Below are 19,692 nucleotides of genomic sequence, written 5' to 3' on the forward strand. Positions count from 1 at the left end.
GGTCCGAGATGATTTTCGTGATGGCCTTGTAGATCACATTGCAGCACGAAATCGGCCGGTAATCCGCAACAGACGTGGAATGATCTGATTTCGGCACAAGGGCAATGATAGTGTGGTTGAGCTGCCGTAGCATCCGCCCACTCCTAAAGAAATCCAAGATGGCCCTGCAAACTTGATCACCCACAATGTTCCATGCTTTCTTGAAAAGCACGAGGAATATCCGTCTGGGCCGGGAGCTTTGTTGTCGCTAATGTGGAAGATGGCCTCCTTAACCTCCAACGGCGTAACTGCCCGACAAAGGTCCGTGGTCTGCTAGGGGGATAGTATGGGCCCCCATTCAAACACACCATCATCGACAGGGAAGGTGTGAGCCTCGGTGCCCAAGAGTGATGTGTAGTAATCAACGAATTCTTGGGCAATATCCTCGGCAGCCGTGATAATAGTCTCATCCGCCCTAGTGATTGCCCCGATGGAATTCCTAACGACATTCCTCTTCACCATGTCATGGAAGAACTTGGTGTTGCGGTCCCCCTCTTTTAGATAGTGGATCTTGGCCTTCTGGTAGAAGAAGTGTCGTTCGGCCTCGGCAAGGAAGACGGCCCTCTTCCTAAGATCACCCAAAGAGTTCCGAAGCGCCACATCTCCCGGGTTGGATTCAAGTTGATTCTGGGCAACTTGCAGGGTATGATCAGCCTCTTTGGCCCTGGCGGAAATGTGACTGTAATGCTGCGTGTTGAATGCCTTAAGCGCGCCTTTAAGTGCTTTAAGTCTCCTACAAAGGCTGAATTGCGGCGTTCCATCCACGCACATATTCCATCTAGCTTCGACAGTAGCTAAGAAATCCGGATGATCTGCCCACATATTGAAAAAGCGAAACGGTTTTGGCTTAGTTGGTGCAGGATCAAAAATAGAGACAATACCCGGAGAGTGGTCGGAGAGGCATCCCGGTGGATTGAAATGGGCATTGCAATGCAAACCAGCCTCTAGCCATCCATTGTCGTAGAGGACCCGATCGAGCTTGCACCATACGGGGTTGCTTTCATTGTTGGAATACCATGTGTAGTAGCACCCCGTAGTAGGAACGTCGTGTAATCCAAGCGTTGTACAACAGTCCACAAAATCCTTGAGCTCATACCAAGTTGGGGCCACTCCAAGTTGCTTCTCGTCGGGAGATTTGACACAGTTGAAATCACCCATAATAAGCCATGGCATGCTCCGTGATTGGCCAAAATCAGAAAGTTTCTCCCACATACTCCTTCTATTAACAACAGAATAAAGACCATATGTAAATGAAATATAGAAGGAGAGTTGAGAGGACTTATTCGTGGCATGGCAGTGAATCACTTGGGGCGAAATATCCACTGGATGTATGTCAATGACTGCCGGGTCCCAAACCACAAGGATACGTCCTCCGGCGATGGTGTCAAAGTTGTTGGCTTGGCACCACCCCGGAAGTGAGCGGCTGAGAATCTTCTGGATTGATGAGCTGCGAGCTTTGTCTCCAAAATGCCCAAGAGACATAGCCGGTTATTCTTAATGAGGTGGGCGACCCCATTGTGTTTGAGAGGCCGGTTAAAGCCCCTCACGTTCCAGAATCCTATCTTCATGGGGATTGAGGGGGGGACTCCCCTTCGGCCCTCTTTTTCGATGTGCCGCCCGACGCTGCATTCTCCTCGGTCTTTCTCTCAAGCATTTTATTCTATATGGTCGTCGATGAATCAGCTGAAGAGCATACAGAATCAGCCGGTGAAGGAACCACTGCATCCTCAGGCTTTCGCGGTTGCGGTGCCTTCATGTTCTGCCTCCCCTGTTCCACTTTGCCGGCCGGTGGAGAAGGCGGTTGCTGTACCTCTACTGTCGGCTTTGCTGCGGTAGCTATAGTTTTGCCCTTATTCCTTCTGTGCACGATTGTCCATTCTGCCGGCTTATTCTTTGCTGCCTCTGCCGGCTTAGTTGGTGCAGCAGCAGGGGAGGCAGCGGCAGGGACGACTACGGGGGGAACGGCTGTTAAACCTTGGCATGTCTCTTGCAAGTGCTCAAATCTGTTGCAACTTGTGCAGAATTTCGGAGTGAATTCATAGACCACCGATTGCTTACGTGTTATGCCATTTGGCATAACAAACTCCACTTCATCTTTCAGTTTCTGTGATGCATCGACCTCCACTAGGATTCGGACATATGAAACCCGTTCCATCTTCATGGTCAATGTGTCCATGGCAATCGGAGTGCCAAGTCTCGAACCAATTTTTTCGAGGGCGGTTGGGTGCCAACACTCGAGGGGTAGCAATGGGAGCGTGGCCCAGACCGGCGTGAGACTAATATCATCTTCTTTGAACTCAAAGCATTCCGGCATATGCTTCAAAAGGAGAGGACGTCCATAAACAAAGTATGGTCCACCCGCCAAGACACGCTGACCGTCCTCCTCACGTGGGAATCGAAAAATTAACCAGCCACTCTCGTATTGTTGGAAGCTGGCTCCCCAAGATTGAGACAGTGCACGGATTGCCTTTAGTCCCGGAAATTTGCCGGCAATGTAGCCGACGTGACAGAAACCCAATTTTGTTCGTACGTCAAGCAAGTCGTCGGAACCCAAAGTGAGTGGGCCATCATCAACCGCGTATTTGGTGAGCTTGTTTTCCTCAGTGAGCCGACAATTGGTGCTAAATAGTCCCGCGAAAGAGACCATTTTCTTTTCAGCATTTTTCGTCGCGGGCAATTTATCCTCCGATCGAATGTCGGCTGTGTTCGCTGCAACATCTTTCTTGAGAAAGGAGGGGGTAGCCTCCAAGTCAGAAAGAAATCTGTAGAATTCGATGGACTAACCTTGCCGGCGGTGGTGGCGGCGCTGGCCGGTTTTGTGGGCGGTGGTTGGACTGTTGCAGCAGCATTATTAGTAGTTTCAGCCGCTGCCGAAGACCGGCCGAAAGCAGTTTTTGCAGCAGGTTTCATTGCCTTCTTGTTCTTAGCCATGGCTGGCTTTTGAAGCAAAAACGGGTGTGCAGCAGTGGAGGAGTTGCTCCAAAACAGGAAAACAGCTGCAGAAATTGCAGGAAGCAGCAGGCAGGCAATGAAGGTGCAGAGTTTGCAGGCAGCAGGCAGTTTTTGTTGCTGCCAGAAAAGGAAAGTCCCACCTACCTCCGGCAGAGCTTGATTTGGCAGGAAAAAATGGCTGAAAAACTCACAGCAGCAACAGTAAAACAGTAGCAAAATGGACAGCAACAGCAGCGAGCTTCAGCCCATGCAAATAGCTACAAAATGCAACAGATTTTCGCCAAAAGCAGCAGCAGAATTTCTGCAGAGAAAATGGTGGGAAAATTGCACAATTGCAGCAACAAAATGGTCCCAAAAACGCACAGCAACAGCAGCAAAATGCAGCCCTTGCAAGTGGCTGCAAATTGCAGCAGAAATACACTCAAAACAGCAACAGAAACAGCAGAAACCAGCAGCAAAACAGAAACTGTTTTACAGCTTCGATGGAGGCTTTCCCACCGGCAAGATGACTTCAAAACCCAAAACCGTTCGGTAGAAACGATGAGAAGCCGAAGAGGAAACGTTTGATTGGTCCGGAATTTGCAAAAACTTGAAGAAGAGGCATGGAAGAGCAAACCAAACATGAGGCACTCTAGAAAGAGAAACCTCTTGACCTCATACTACTGACAGCTCTTTCTTGATTTCATATATATGTTTGAATATATGAGTGATTGAGTTTGAGTGTTTTTCCTTTGCAGTTCCTATCCAAGCAAACAGTCTCTACTCCTCAAAAGAGATAGGAAATAGCAAATAAGAACTTGTCTGCTATTATTCTGATCAAACTGAAGTCTGTTATTTTATGTATAGTAATGTAATAATAAGATATGGTTGGAATATTATTCTTGAAATGACATCAACCACCCTTTTATCTGCCACCTCCAACATATCTATTATCTACACTCACACTCACACTCACACTCACCCTCACCCTCTATAAGCCCCTCTTCAGTTCAACTTGTTTCCTTCTTCATAATAAAATACCATGAAAATCTCAAATTTCCTAACCTCTTCAATTCCGCTGCTCCTGGCGGTGGGTGGCGGCGGCACAAGCATAGCGTTTGCTACTCTGGGAAGATCAAGCTACGCTTTCGATATCTTTGCTCTGCCTACTGCTAGTCCATCAAAGGAAATCCGTCTCACTGATGGAAATTCCGTCAATTTCAATGGCTATTTCCCGTCGTCGTCATCGCTCTCCATGCTCCCTCACCTGTCCAAGAACACCGACCAGGCTACTCACATCGTTTACATCACTGAACGTAACGGCTCATCCAAGATCTACTTGGATGCCCTCTATGATACCCCTCCTATCCGGTCGGGCTCAAGGTCCCTTGTTGAAGGTTCCGCCGAGTCAACTCGGCTGCAGGTTCTTTTACTGGGAGATGAGCAAACTGGCGGCCGGGTTTCGATGAAGGATAAGCCGAGTTTAGTGGGGCAGAGTTTGATTTACGTTTCGACTCACGAGAACCCGGGTGTGCCACGGGCGAGCTGGGCTGCGGTTTTCTCGACTCAGTTGACTACCGGGGCGACTCGCAGGTTGACGCCTAAAGGGGTGGCGGATTTTAGCCCCGCCGTATCTCCGTCGGGGGTCTGGACGGCCGTAGCGTCGTTTGGGGAAAAGGGTTGGGATGGAGAGGTTCAGGAACTAGGTACGGATGTTTATGTGTTCTTGACTCGTGACGGGTCGAACCGGGTCAAAATCATCGAGCATGGCGGGTGGCCGAGTTGGGTTGACGATTCCACTTTGTATTTTCACAGAAGATGTGAAGATGGGTGGTGGAGTGTCTTCAGGGCGACTTTTAGTACTAAAAACGGCCGACCCGATTTTAAATCCGTGGTCACTCAGCGGGTCACCCCACCGGGTCTTCACGCGTTCACTCCAGCAGCTTCTGCTGCGAACAAGAGGTTTATTGCTGTAGCTACGAGAAGACCCGAGTCGGAATTTCGACATATAGAGCTCTACGATGTCGTCTCCAATGAGTTTCTTGACCTGACCCTACCCGTTTCTCCAAATGCCCATCATTTTAACCCGTTTTTCTCTCCAGATGCTGGTTGGGTCGGGTATCACAAATGTAGGGGAGCAACGAGCGACGGGAAGAGTAATAATTTCGTACTTGAGAATGTTCAAAGCCCAGTACCGGATATTTCATTGTTCCGGATTGATGGGTCATTCCCTTCGTTTTCACCAAACGGGGAGCGGATCGCTTATGTGAAATTTCCGGGTCTTTATGTGATGAATAGTGACGGGTCGGGTATCCGAACTGTTCTTACCCGAACAGCCTTTTCTAGCGCATGGGATTGGAAGAGGAAAGGAGTAGTGTATACAAGTGTTGGACCTACATTTGCTAGTGAGAGCACCAAGGTTGATATCATATCTATTAATGTGGATGATGAAGACTTGAGTTACAAAAAGTTAACCTTAGGAGGCGAAAATAATGCGTTCCCTTCGCCTTCACCCGATGGAAAATGGATCGTGTTCAGATCGGGTCGAACAGGTCACAAAAACTTGTATATAATGGACGCTTTGAATGGTGAAGCGGGCTGGCTTTATAGGTTAACGGAAGGTCAGTGGACGGATACCATGTGCAATTGGTCGCCAGATGGTGAATGGATTGCCTTTGCATCAGATAGGGAGAACCCGGGTTCAGGTAGCTTCGAGTTGTTCAAGATTCATCCAAATGGCACTGGGCTCCAAAAGGTGATCCACAGCGGTGTAGGCGGGCGAACCAACCATCCATGGTTCAGCCCGGATGGGAACTACATTGTATTGACGTCTGACTATGCTGGAGTTTCAGCTGAACCAATTGCAAACCCCCATCATTACCAGCCCTATGGTGATATATTTGTGATCAGAGCAGATGGATCGGGGATACGAAGATTGACCCACAACTCGTACGAGGATGGTACTCCAGCTTGGAGCCCCAAATTCTTGAGCCCAGCAAATGTTGAATGGCCTAATGGTGGATCAAAGTGTTCATTCGACGATTGCCACTGGCTGAACATAAGCCCTGATCAGGGATCAAGCTCATCCAAAAGGCAGTGTGCTCATTGAGTTTCAGATCATGTCCTACGCTAATAACTTGTAAATTACATGGTTTCGCACCTGTTTGGATTGTGTCTTCAGAGGGTTGATGTTAATAAATGAAATAAGGTATTCTTGTAGATGTATCTTTGTCTACCTGATTTTTGCAGAGAACCAGCAGAAAGAAAACTATCTGAGACACAAATTTCTTGCAAAGCTTTGAGTGAAAATTAGAGCAAAGCTATACATGAACTGATGATGGTTAGGTCTAAAACTGAGTGAACTGGATGCTGCTACAAGAATGTAAGGGGTCAATTTCAAACCAAGCGTACAAATTTGATCTGTAGCCCCATGCTCCCTCATGCTAGCTTTGGCATGAATCGCCAATAAAGAAAACTTGCTTTCTTTAGTCGAGCGGCTAGCGAAGCTGCAAATCAAGTGCATAAAACCCCTCCAACAGAGCATTGGAACAGCTGCAAATGAATGTGAGAACCTCAGCTGCTTTCGTCGTGGAAGTATTCTGGAGGTACAGATGGTGGACAGTATTTCTTCGCAACAAATTTGTACTGGTTCGTAAAGCAACTCGTGTTAGTTTGCAAGCACATATATTGGGTTGCATCCAAATGAAAAAACTCTTATCTCATCAACATCTAATGATATGCTCGTGGACAACAGAAATTTGCTCACCTTGTGCTGACTGTACTTCTCCCTAATTGCAGGCAGACTAGAATTGTGACTATTGCAGCAAAGTCCGTGCAATGCCAAAACACAATTGCGTAAATCGCGGGACTGGTATAGGGTGTAATGTTGAAGGGTAGAATTCTGCATCATCAATAGAATCAAATTTTGTTCTGTGAAGATTTGTCTATAACAAGAATCACAAAGACAGTCAGAAAACATCAAAAGAACAATGTTTCGAAGATCTAGTTGACATACCCATGGCCTCTTAGAAGGTACTAGAATAAATTTGGCCAAGAAAATTGATGAAGCTGCTATCAGTGACGGGGCAAAACATAGCATACTGTACTCTAGAAGAGAGAGCTCTGCTATGTAGTTGGCCATGCACTCTAATTGCAACAATGGAGCCTTCAAGTAGCCAATATACATAAGCTTAGACAAAATAAAGAACACAATTCATGTGAAAAAACTGAGGTTAGCAGTAGAGATGATACCTCATTAACACCTTGTGCAGCCCGGACAAACCTCCTACATAAAATTTCAATGTAAAGACAACAAATGTTAAAATCTGAATCATAAAGAGGTACAAGAGCATATAAACAAATTATCACCTCAAGAAACATTTAGGCGTTGGTGCTGTCATTTCAAATTTCAGGTAATTCAAGACAGCAGATTCCATTTGCAAAACCTGAAAAGAATGAATTTCTTAGGATCTAGAAGTTTTAACTAAAGCTAATGAAAAATTTTGGAGAATAAAGGGGAAAAACGATACCTCGTCCTTAAAGTATGTGTTGTCTGTTATATAGCAGAATTCTTCCACCTGAGGTACACAAATCTCTTCATATTTTCTGCAAAGCACAATTTGTATAACAGACTTATTATTTTATGCAGTCATCAACACGCACTTCACTTTTTCTGGGATCAGAAACAGGAAGAAACAGAATAGGGAAGGGAATGGAAAATAAGAAATCATGCAAAATGAGCAGATACAGGAAAGATCACTGCTGATGAATCTTACGATGCAATCATCATGCAAGCCACACCAAGCAGTTGCAACCTCTGCCTATCCATGACATTTCCAGAGAGATAACGATCTATGTAGTTAACAGTGAGATACAATGTGTCAGGAACAAGTCTGTATTCCTCCGCAACCTGTCATTCAAGTTTGTTGTCAAGCAATATTTTATACATAACATAAAATGCACCACTAACGAACAACTAAGCTCATTTTGGAGCTAAGAAATGTTACCTCAACAAGCCAATCAATGAGAATTGCTCGCATGCTGGCATTGATGTCTTTTTGGACCCTTTCCATGAAATTAGTTGCTGGCCTTTTCTTTGCCTATTAATGTTACATGGCAAACAAATCAGTGACAACATCATAAACCTGTCAACTATTATTGTCCTTAGAAGAACAAGTACATCCCCTTTCAGCCAAAAAAAAAAAAGTGGCATACTGGCATAGGTAACAAACCGAAGCATAAGAAAGTATGTCTATGCTTTAACGCAGAAATAAAGATTCGAACCTCGGACGCCCTCAAGTGCTTGTAAATATCACAAGCAATGGTTGGACATAATTGCGGGTCGTCTAGATTGTCATCAACATCTATAATCTTGTCATCTGATTCTATTGTTGCAAGAACATCTCTCTTGCATATATTCCCTGCGAGCATCCAGGAACAAAATGGTTTACATTAAACTCCATGATCAAGACATCGAAACAAGGACTGTCACACATATCAAAGCACAAAACCTGAAATTTCCTCATGTTCTGAAATGCAGAGCATATTAGATGCCTTTCTCTCAATCGAATCAACTGCTGCAATTTCATTAGTATCCATATACTCGACCTCTGGACTCTTCAAGGAATCACACGTCGACATTGATTCATCCATGGACACAGAGAATGAGTCTGATTTATCAGGAGACTTGTCCATGCTAAACGAATCAGGCGCGGCACTAGTCTTAGAGTATACTACATCACTTTTTGTATGAGATGTAGCTCTACTGGGAACAACCATGCTCTGTTTTGCAGAGGAGGTCGGCGGCAGAGTAGCACCTGAGAAGCTTGCATTCATGGAGGTCGAAGATCCCTTCTTGATGCTCACGATCTTGGCAGAACATGGCACCTACAGAAATCAAATTGTAGACGAATTATCACATCTGCCTTTTATAGCCATAGAGCTCAAGTTCTATAAACAGAAAAGTGGCATCTGAAACCAAAACAAATGGTGTTGCCAAAGGGGCTTTTTCCTGAATTTCCCCTATTTAGTTGCATATTTGAACTGAGGTCATATAAGTTCTTACTTATATCATGAATGCCAAAATATAATACTAAAGATGCCGTAAATATAAATACGCTAATCTAACAATGAAAACTTATTACAACAAAAACAATATACAGATAAATAAGGCTTAGGCCCTTGTATACAAATTCCAATTAACAAAATCTTACAGGGCTCTAACATAAATGTACATCCTCCAAAACAATTTAATTGACTTTCTCATTTTTTGAACTATTGTTCACTCTCAAATTATTTTAGTGGAGAACAATGAATAATTTAATTGTAACCCCTTTCATTCCATTCTATCCTTTAGCCATATCATTTCTTGCCTCATGGCAATGCAAAAAGTGATCAAGTCTCAAAAGTAAGCAACCTTCAAAAATATCAAAGAACGTAAACTCTTTCTTGAAAAGGGAATAATTTTTGAATTAATTCAACCCCCACACAGATGAAATCAAGAATCTACTTGAATTCAAACCCAAAAACTAGATACTATTTAGGAAAAAAAATGAAAAAGACCCCGGAAAGACCTCATCTATTTGACTAGGAAACAGCAAACTACACAGTTGATATAGTTTCCACGAATCACGTAATCGGACAAAAAGAGTTCATATGATTCAGAGGGTTTAATAACAAAAGAGTTCACATTTCAAAATCCATAACCACACGTAGGTTTCAAAACAAAAATACAAAAGAAAATACACGGCCATGTCTAGTCTCTTAGATGTCACATACACATGCCAAAAGCCACCATTAAAACCCAGTTTCTGCATTACGAAATCAAAACCAGAAAAAGGAAGTTACAAGTTACACGTACAATTTTCGATGATTCGGGCACAGAAGCTCGACCCGAATTGAGCGGGCCGGAGCCATGCCTCTGGTTAGTTATATTAGCAAGCGCCGGGCGTTTCTTCCCGGCGGGGGCCGACGACGCCACCTTCCCAAGATTCTCGGAAGCAGACGCATGGCGCTTCGCCAAAGACGACGTCGTCGACCTCCTTGCCCCCGAAGTACTAGCCATTGACGCTCAAACAACGGCAAGAAACCGAAAATTTGAACAGAGAATTATGGAGTGGATGAATGAAGAAAATGAAGAATATTTTTTGGGGTTTAATGGTTGCTTTTGAAGCTGGCAAAAGGGGGGGGGGGGGGGGGGGCGATATTTGAATTGCGAGATGATCCGGGCCGTTAGATCGGCCTTGGGTATTCGTTAGGAGCGGACAGGGGTGGGCCCCACAGGAGCTGTCTTTTTGAATTGCTATTGTCATAAGCTGACAGCTCCGTCCGTCACAGTCCAATGAGAAACTGAGCTGATAGAATATGATTGGTTGGGCAGAAAACAGGGGCTGTGGTTGTAGAAAGAGGGTCAATTTGAATTCGAATTTGAAGCGGATCTTCGTGGGGTGCATTGGGAAAGCAGTTTCACTGCGCCCAAGCAGAGCTCGTCGCTTAGCATGTGCCCAACTCCAAATTACAAATGCCACCCAATTTTTCATTTAAACTTACTAACACCTGTTTTTTTCTTTTTATTTTTCATTACCTCGACATTTCAATAAATTAAGTAATTAAATAATATATTGCTCAATGATAGGTACATAGGTCCCGATGGCCCAATAGTTCAAAAACACCCTCACGTTCAGTGATGATCGAACCTATAACCTTAAACTTGTTCATAGGATGCGCAATCTTACTGATAGCCAAACTTTCATTTCAATTTCTAATCTTGGAGATTATTAAGGTTGTATTTGGATACCCATAAATTTCAAATTTTTCAATTTTAAATCTGAATTGTATTTTATTGAATATTAATGAATTTCAAATTCTTCTAATATAAAGTAATTTAAAATCTTATCTCTAAATTATTCCATCAAATCCATGTTCAAATGCAGTTTAAATGAACTCATTTATGTTTTGAATGTTGAAGTTTTTTCTTGCCAGATATATCTAAAATCTTGAAATTCTATGGAGTAGAGAAAAAAGGGTGATTTTCAAACCATTAGATGGAAACTAATTCAATCTAAAAAAAGAAAAAATTTGAAGGAAGATCTCAAAATTATTTGGTATTTTTGTTATGAACTGATTGCCATTAATGTTACACATTGAAGCGCCGTTACACGTTTAAGTTTTTTTAATAATATGAGATTCATTATATTATTTAAATGAGATAAAAAAAATAACAAACTACTATGAATTATATATATATATATATATGCATACATTCGTATAAAAGTGGGTTTATTAATATTATACGAAATTTTCGCGTGTTTTGATTCTGGATACGAAATTTGTGTTTGCGATCGTAAAATTAGTTTGAATGTTAATTTATTATTTTCTGTTTGAACTACATTTCAAACTGTACAACTAACCAAAACTTCTCTGTCACCAGTGTCCAAATTTGAGATTCTATTGTGGTGAGATAAATATTAAATTCATGCTACATTTTATTAGTATACGTCGATCAACTAATTTTTGAACACATAGATACTGTTTATTAAGTGTAAGAATGTTAGAGTAACTGTATTTGGTTAATAAAATTTATATTGACTAAAATACCCTCAGCATGCTTATTCGATTTTCTTTTAAAGTTATCTATTAATAGTATCCTATTTGTACATATACAACTTTACTAATAATTATTTAAGAAAAGAGTTAAATACAATTTACCTCCTGTTTTAACGAAAAAGTGCAAAAGAGCCCCTGTGAAAAAATAAAAGTGCAATTTACCCCCTATGTAAATTACATTTTATTTTTTTACATGGGCCTTTTTTGCACTTTTTAATTAACACGAGTTGGCAAATTGTATTTACCGTTTAAGAAAATATTAGTAATGATAATTTTGTTTTAGTAAAAAAAATAAATTATGCACATAAATGAATTTAAACTTTATTGTTTACTATTATTATTATTACTACTTTTTATTAATGAATCCAAGTTATGATCTGAAATTTTTTGTGGAGAATCAATCGACCACATAATTAGGGAAGTCATTGATTAGGACGAAAATACAAATTTGATCGAATCAAATTAATTATAAAATAAATGTATCATACTTATTATGTGATTGATTATTTTTAAAATTATAAATGATTCAAATTTAATTGAGTCGGACCTTAATTATAGTTATGGAAGATTGAGGAACAACATAGAAAACAAATAAAAGTAATTAACTTTGTGTGGGACGAACTCTGTAATATTTTTTTTTAAAATATGAAACTACTATTACAATGGTGTGACTAACTTTACAAACCATTCCACATTTTGAAATCAAAATTGCAATTTTCTCTATTCCTAAGTACATGCAATCATAAAATTAGTTTGAATGTTTATTTATCGTTGTCAATTTGTACTACACTTGAAAACCTACCGCTCAGTAAAATTTCTCTACCATCAATTTCACAATTTTGGATGTATTGTGGCGAGATAAATGTTAAATTCATGCTACATTTAGTGTTGCGTGCATGAGATGAATATATGATTACTAAATATCCTATATTTTAATAAAAGCATAGAATATGTCGATCATCTAATTACTCAATATATCTATATTATTTACTTATATATTTATGAAGAGGAAACCATTCCTGCATTCTTAACATGACTCGTAAATGACAATGTCCAACGTTGATGAGGAAAGTTTAGCTACTCTCTCCATCACACCTACAACAGATTTTGCCATACACTTACCACAAGAAATATCACCATACATGTTCAGATATAAGTAGATCGCTAGATAAGGTGTTATGCGCTTTGCAGCAAGAACAAGTCAGGTGACTAATAGTGCCAAACAAGGATATCTATATTATTTATGAAGTGTAAGAAGATTAGAGTAACTATATTCGATGAGCAATATATATTGACTAAAATACCCCCGGTTTAGAAATCCATACATGATACAACCAGTTATATTGGGAATTTAATAGACTTGAGGGACTAAAACGAAAATACCCCAAATTAAGTAGCAATTTTCTTTTTCTTCCTCATCACAAAGAAGCGGGAAATAAGCCCTCTCCGTGTGAAGGGAAAACCTCGATTCAGCTCACGCCAATGGCGCCAGTGTTGCAGAGCTCTCAGCCATGGGTGGAAAAATAGTAAATCAACCAATTTATCCCTTTCTCTCTCTCTCTCTCTCTCTCTTATCTCATTTACTAATTTCACCAAGTTTTTGCGATGCTTTTGTCATAATTATCTGATAATGTGAATTGGCAGTCGACCGAAGCAAGTGAAGGACGTTGCCCACCAGGATGAGGTCGTTCGAGTTCTCACCAATACTCTCGAGACAACAAATGTAACCCTTCTCTATTTTCTTTCAATTTTTTGATCAGTTTTTGCCTAGTGTTTTTACTTTCTCTCATTTCTTCTTGTTTTTGATTGATTTCTAGTGTCCGCACATGCTATTTTATGGGCCCCCGGGCACCGGAAAAACAACTACAGCTCTTGCCATTGCTCATCAGCTTTTCGGGTAACTCGTCTTCCCCTTTTTCTTTTTCTTTTATTGGATTATACATGATGTTGTTATATTACTTTTGCATTACAATCTCTGGTTCAATATATTACAGTTAGTGGGCATCAATAATAATGATTTCATGGTGTACTGGGCTTAATATAAGGTCTTAACAGATAATTTTCGTGAAAATTAGGGCAGAATTTAACTGCTGGGGCTAGCTGTGTTGACTCTTTTCTGACTTTGATTACTGTTTTTCTTCAAAAATTAGCATTGTGGGTACACTTTATTCAGCTTTGGCAAGGTTTATGGATTTCCCCTTACGGAATTGAACCATATTCTTTTTATAGACCTGAGTTATACAAGTCTAGAGTACTGGAGCTGAATGCTAGTGATGATCGTGGAATCAATGTTGTCCGCACAAAAATTAAGAACTTTGCTGCTGTTGCTGTTGGTTCTGCTCGCCAGGGGTATTCTTCATTTTTTTGAGTTGTACTTTGCTTGTAGCTTATCTTATTATCCTCTGGGCTCATTTTGATGCTTTTTTTCCTCACTACAGTGGTTATCCTTGCCCACCTTATAAAATTATAATCCTTGACGAGGCAGATTCAATGACTGAAGATGCTCAGGCAAGTCTGTTTGGTTTCAGCACTTACTATTTTAGTTTTGCACATGCCGTGATGGGGGTTTGACGTCTAAATTTGCAGAATGCCTTGAGGCGCACCATGGAGACATACTCCAAAGTTACAAGATTCTTCTTCATTTGTAATTACATCAGCAGGTGGATTTGGTTCCTTCTCCTCCTCCTCTTTATCTAACTCGTCCTAACATCGAGCTATATGATTTGATATAATTACTGCAAATGGAAATGTAAATATACATGTCTTGTCCAGACTCCATAGTTGATGTTTGTATTCTCTTGAGAATTGACTTTGGAATGATTCTTTTGTCTAGGATTATAGAGCCCCTTGCATCTAGGTGTGCGAAATTCAGGTTCAAGCCACTAACAGAAGAAATCATGAGCAATCGCATATTATATATTTGCAAGGAGGAAGGTCTTAACTTGGATTCTGAGGTATAGTTTGGCATACTTGAGTTCCACGAATCCTTAATTAATTATTCCTCATGCATGGGTGAGTTCTTGCCCGTTCTTTCTTTTAAAATTCAATAATGTCGTGGCTTTTGTTTTATTGTAGGCTCTTTCAACATTAAGTTCTATTTCTCAAGGTGATCTGCGCCGGGCTATAACATATTTACAAGTAAGATACATCATATATGTATGATTTGTTTACTTGTTAACTTTCAGTTTGTGAGTATAAAGGATTCTTTATTCACACAAGGACAAATAGGAGCGTATTCTGGATGAAACCTCACAGCTAATAAGTCATCATGTGACTATGAGGTTCTATATTCTGAGCATGAATTCAGAGTTGAATCTTTAGAAGTTTGTTCGTTTCAAATTGTCTATGTAAGATTCTTGAATGTTAAAAAGCCAAAGATAAAAGGAAAATGAGTTATGATGGTACTGTTACTTCTGTAGAATGGATATTCCAGTATACCAAATGTTGCATTAGCAAAAGTTAATCAAGGCTTTGTCCTTATTTTATTAAACATAGTTTTGTCACAGACAGTCTGATCTCCTTTTCCTGTCTATTTCAGGGTGCTGCTCGCTTATTTGGTTCTTCAATTTCATCCAAGGATTTAATTAGTGTGTCCGGTGTAAGTTCTTTGGTGCCAGAATTTCAGATGATTTGCTATATTTAATATCAGAAAGTGCTTAACTGCAAATTCTATATTTACTTTATTCCTCTCACACCCTGGTATTAAGACAAAATTCTGTCTGAAAATTTTGATTTTACTCTGTTGCTGCTCAATCTTGCTTGTGTATAGACCTTTATGGAACAATATCTATTTTTGGTTTGATACATAAATTCTTTTTTCCCATTTTTCTTCCTGAGTTTTTGAAATTTCTGAACTTGTCTCTGCACCATAGTTGAGGTTTCTTCATGGTTGCGATTATGCTCTATAACAAATTATGCTATGAATAGTTTTAAAATTTTTTTTTGCTGATACAATCTTACTTGTTCTCAGAAACCAATTACATTTCCAGAACTCTAAACGCTGAAAAATAATAATTAGAAAATACAACTTCTATTATTTTTTTTGTCTGGATGACACTATTTCATTTAGATGCTCAATTTACTTGCCCATGCACCGACTCTGAGGCCCTGACAACATGTCATGATCAGGTAATCCCTGAAGAAGTTATGCAGGCTCTCTTTTCTGCTTGCAGAAGTGGTAATTTTGACGTGGCAGACAAGGAAGTAAAAAATGTAATTGCTGAAGGATATCCAGTTTCTCAGATGCTTTCTCAGCTGTGCTGAGTGTTAACTTGGTTCGCATTTCAGTTATATGATGTAGTTGTTGAATCAGAAGATTTATCAGATGTGCAGAAAGCAAAAATATGCAAGAAATTTGCTGAGGCAGACAAGGTGAGGAAGTCTGTTTTGGTGTTTGTACATTTTAGCATGTATTGTGAGTCCAATGCTTGTGATGCTATTGCACAGTAAAGGAAAGCAAAGTTTCCAAAACCAAAAAAACCAACAATATGCTTTCGGTCAATTAGGCATTCCATTATTTTATAATCTGAATGGTACTTCATGCCTACAAACATTGCTAGATCTCTTGTTGCCATTGTATCTTTTTCTCGTCCAGTAGCTCAAATCCAGAAGTGGTTTAAGTTGGAGGAAGAAGTAATTTATTTTCCCTTGTGGGACGTTTGCAGTGTCTTGTAGATGGAGCAGATGAGTATTTGCAACTGTTGGATGTGGCTAGCAATATCATACGTGCAATTAGTAATATGCCACAAGAATTTTCCTTTGGGAGCTAGACATGCAGGTCATTGAGGATGTTGTCAAATTCCTACTCCAAGAAACAAATGGTCAAGGAATTTATGCTGGAAAATCCATTTAGTTTCCTGTGTAATCATGAATTTCTTTCATGCTCGGTATTGCTTAAGCTACAAATTTCATATGCATGTGCAGATTCTGTTATGTACATTGACAATGTATTAAGCTGTTGCCAACCTTCTACAAGCCATTGTTGCCGTTTCATGCTCCTGTGCTAGAGGCACGTATGCTTTGTGCAATGTCTATCTTGAACAAGGCTGGAAAAATGTAATGCTAGATTTTTGTATTTTGCCAGAGTACATTAGCAAAAAAAAAAAAAAAAAAAACAGAAGAAAAAGGGGAACTCATCTCATGCAATTGGATACAAAACACAAGGCGTTAGCGTAGAGAGTGCGGATCTTTTGATTTTCCTCTTACTTGGAAAGAAATTAAATTGAGAATTATGTTGTGCATGGCACTCTTGGTATGATTTTACATTTGACTTGATAAACACTAATGAAATCCCAGCATGATATGCTTAATTATTTTGCCTTGCAACAACTCATGAGACTTCTTTTTTTCAGGATGCCATTTCTTCTTCTGTCCCTACAAAGAATATCACCATTTAGATGGCATATTTTCATGAGTTCACTTCAACATCCCCCACATGTTTTGTCTCACTGTCTTCCCAGTTTATACATTTCTATCCTTATTATGCAGCAAATTTTTTTGACTCCAATTTTCAAAACTCTAACGCAGGCCCACCAACCCCACCTCCCACGCCTTTGATCAAGCTAAGATTTATCCATTAATTCAAACAACAAACTCTATTAATACTTCACATACAAGACCAACTTCCTCTTCAAGCAGCATTTCGGGTTCTTCTTATTTCTCTTAAACTCAGCCTCAGATCATGAAAATTGAATCAATTGATGATTCTTTCAAGAAACCAGGAGCTGTTCCGTTCAAGTGGGAGATCCGACCCGGTGTTCCCAAGCTCCATAACCCACAACCACCATCGACAGGTAATGACGATCACCACTTTGAATTCGAATTCCGAAAGCCGCGCCATCAGTGGAAGCGGCACTTGCAACAAAACCAGTCCGCTGTGCCCGTAAGCATTCACAACAGCACATTTCCAGAAACCCCACGAAGACTCAAGCCCCCACCAGCCGGGTTCTACTTCCACCCTCCCATGGAGGCCCGAACCCGATCTTTGCGGTCATCCCCGCGTTCACATTCCCATCGTTTTGGCCTTCCGGGACTGGCCCGGTCCGATGTTGTCTCCTCAGTCGGGTGCTTTCCTACGCCTTTGGCGAAGCGAAAGAATGCAAAGAAGAGTGTCAACGCAGTATCAAGATCCGAACCCGAGTACTATTCGGATCTCGACACCCCAATGTCATCCCGGTGGTCCGTTTCAAGTCGGAAGTCAGTTTCTCCATTGTCGTCTTCGTTTGCTTCCTACCAGTCTTCGCCCCGACCCGTGGTGGATGCAGATTGGGCAGCCTTCGGGTTATTTTAGGATCTAAAATAATATATAATCGAAGTCGTTCATATTACAATGACGCCACTGCTTAATGTGGCTGGTTTGAATATCAGAAACTTCAACCAACCCACTTGATGTTATTTAGTTAAGTGGGTTTTTCAGCTGTTAAAATACCAACAATGATGTTATAATATGCTATTTCTAATTTAATGATCTTATAAGTTTACTCAAATTAGGGAAATTGATTATGTGAATCGGGTTAACTAGTATCGGATAGAAAATATGTGAATTGCCTACTTTTTTTTTTTTTTTATTAAAGATTTTGATGTGGCTTGCGACTCAATCAATACTCCGATGTGCAAGGTCTAGTCTGCTCTGACTTTATGAACTTCACGATTTAGTTCTGTAAAGACGATTCGTTGGGATAGAAAGTTTTGAAACTATAAGCCATTAAATTAAATTTCTGATATGCAAATCAACATAGAACGCTCGCCTACATTAAATTTTATAGAAAAAACCCTTTTGATGTCTTTTAAAACTTGTCATTTTCATAAATAAATATTATGCACATCCCATTTCTTGTTCTGATAAAAGGACAAGGATGACAAAGACGTCTAAGTACAAAATGATAGATCGAAAACAAATGATATAAGTTTTAGTTGAGAGCATTAAGACCATTTATTAATGAAGGGTCTGGGTTGTCCTCCAACTGGAATGTGTTGAATTTTTGACCCACGGCCCAACTCACCATGGGCTCTCACTGGATGGCAGCCCACCTTGCTATCGGCCCATGACTCGTTGACCCAACCCACAAACTCGACCCCATGATCTATTTAACCCAAAACTCCTCTTTTTCTCTCTCTCTCCAACAGATCGGTTTTCTTCCTCTTTCTTCTTCATTTCATTCTTGTTTCTCTTAAGTTCAATTCCCATGGCCTTTGGGAATCACTCCACCGCCTCCTCCATTAATTTTCTCACCACTATAAATCAATTCTTCCTCCTCTGATTTGATAAGAAGAAAGAACCAAACGAGCAAGAACAAGAGAAACCAAAATCTTCTTTGTGAATCCTGTGTGAGATTATCTTCTTTGTGAGATCATCTTTTTTGTGAAAATACTTAGTGTATTGTGTGTATTTCTTAGTGAAGCCTAAGTGATCTTTGTGGGTCTAAGTGTCTTTGTGTCTTGGTGGCTTTGTGGGTTTTTGCAACCGTGAGGGTTGCCGATTGGTAGAGCTTGGGCATTCGATTGCCGGGTTTGGCTCCTGAGCCATTTATCTTATTGCTTTCATATTGTATTGTTGATTTGTTATTTCATTATTGTATAAGGGTTTTACAAACCCATCATTATTTTTGTAATTATCGATCCATTTGGGGCTCATCATTTTTGGGGATAAATTCCTAACAGGATGGAACATGCATCACTTATTCAGTAAGAAACTCCAATAATAGTCAACAATAATGTTGGAGATTTATTTACACGTGATGAGTTTAAATAATATAAAATTTTGAATTTACTATTCCAAAAAAATAATGGATTATAAAACCCTTATATAATTGATATTACAAAAACTATAACAATGAATATTAACAAATATAATCACAGAGAATATCAACACTAAGGACAGAAAAGGAGATAAATGACTCAAAGAGTTTAGATTGGAGAGGGAAGCCCACAACCACAGAAGTCGGCAACCATACACACCGGTTGTCAACATTCAAATCTAGCCACCAAGACTTAGTCACACAGACCCATGCGACTAAGGCCAGTTTATAAAGGACCAAATTCGCCACTTGAAGTATATATAGGAGGTAGGACATTGATATCGAAGCATGAGGCATTTATGAAGGAGAAGAAAATCGAGAA

General features: G+C 40.2%; 5 protein-coding genes across 6 annotated transcripts; 3 read left to right on the forward strand and 2 right to left on the reverse strand.

Annotated features, from left to right (window-relative positions):
- On the reverse strand, positions 313-1,521 carry LOC105155455. Its single transcript, XM_011071329.1, has one exon. It carries the CDS (start codon positions 1,519-1,521, stop codon positions 313-315), a length of 1,209 nt encoding a protein of 402 aa, XP_011069631.1.
- LOC105155456 lies at positions 4,013-6,195 on the forward strand. Its single transcript, XM_011071331.2, has one exon. The coding sequence runs from the start codon at positions 4,013-4,015 to the stop codon at positions 6,077-6,079; it is 2,067 nt and encodes a 688-aa protein (XP_011069633.1). The 3' UTR covers positions 6,080-6,195.
- LOC105180345 (cyclin-A1-1) lies at positions 6,227-10,121 on the reverse strand. Its single transcript, XM_011104007.2, has 11 exons — positions 9,830-10,121; positions 8,481-8,856; positions 8,254-8,390; positions 7,977-8,069; positions 7,746-7,879; positions 7,500-7,575; positions 7,339-7,415; positions 7,222-7,255; positions 6,986-7,135; positions 6,737-6,871; positions 6,227-6,615 (listed from the first exon to the last, which is right to left on the reverse strand). Exons 1-11 carry the CDS (start codon positions 10,031-10,033, stop codon positions 6,544-6,546), a joined length of 1,488 nt encoding a protein of 495 aa, XP_011102309.1. The 5' UTR covers positions 10,034-10,121; the 3' UTR covers positions 6,227-6,543.
- Positions 12,964-16,614, forward strand: LOC105180355 (replication factor C subunit 2). 2 transcript variants are annotated; one of them, XM_020698913.1, is made up of 12 exons: positions 12,964-13,100; positions 13,219-13,297; positions 13,392-13,471; positions 13,804-13,923; positions 14,013-14,082; positions 14,161-14,234; positions 14,408-14,528; positions 14,650-14,712; positions 15,113-15,172; positions 15,703-15,828; positions 15,862-15,945; positions 16,239-16,614. In XM_020698913.1, the coding sequence occupies exons 1-12, from the start codon at positions 13,057-13,059 to the stop codon at positions 16,341-16,343; spliced, it is 1,026 nt and encodes a 341-aa protein (XP_020554572.1). In that variant the 5' UTR covers positions 12,964-13,056; the 3' UTR covers positions 16,344-16,614. The 2 variants fall into 2 exon arrangements, with proteins under 2 accessions (XP_020554572.1, XP_020554570.1); XM_020698911.1 differs by having other exon boundaries at positions 15,703-15,824; positions 15,858-15,945.
- On the forward strand, positions 16,729-18,090 carry LOC105180362. The gene has a single exon (XM_011104017.2). The coding sequence runs from the start codon at positions 17,255-17,257 to the stop codon at positions 17,861-17,863; it is 609 nt and encodes a 202-aa protein (XP_011102319.1). The 5' UTR covers positions 16,729-17,254; the 3' UTR covers positions 17,864-18,090.

The sequence above is a fragment of the Sesamum indicum genome, linkage group LG2, assembly GCF_000512975.1.
Source record: "Sesamum indicum cultivar Zhongzhi No. 13 linkage group LG2, S_indicum_v1.0, whole genome shotgun sequence".
Classification (NCBI taxonomy): Eukaryota; Viridiplantae; Streptophyta; class Magnoliopsida; order Lamiales; family Pedaliaceae; genus Sesamum; species Sesamum indicum.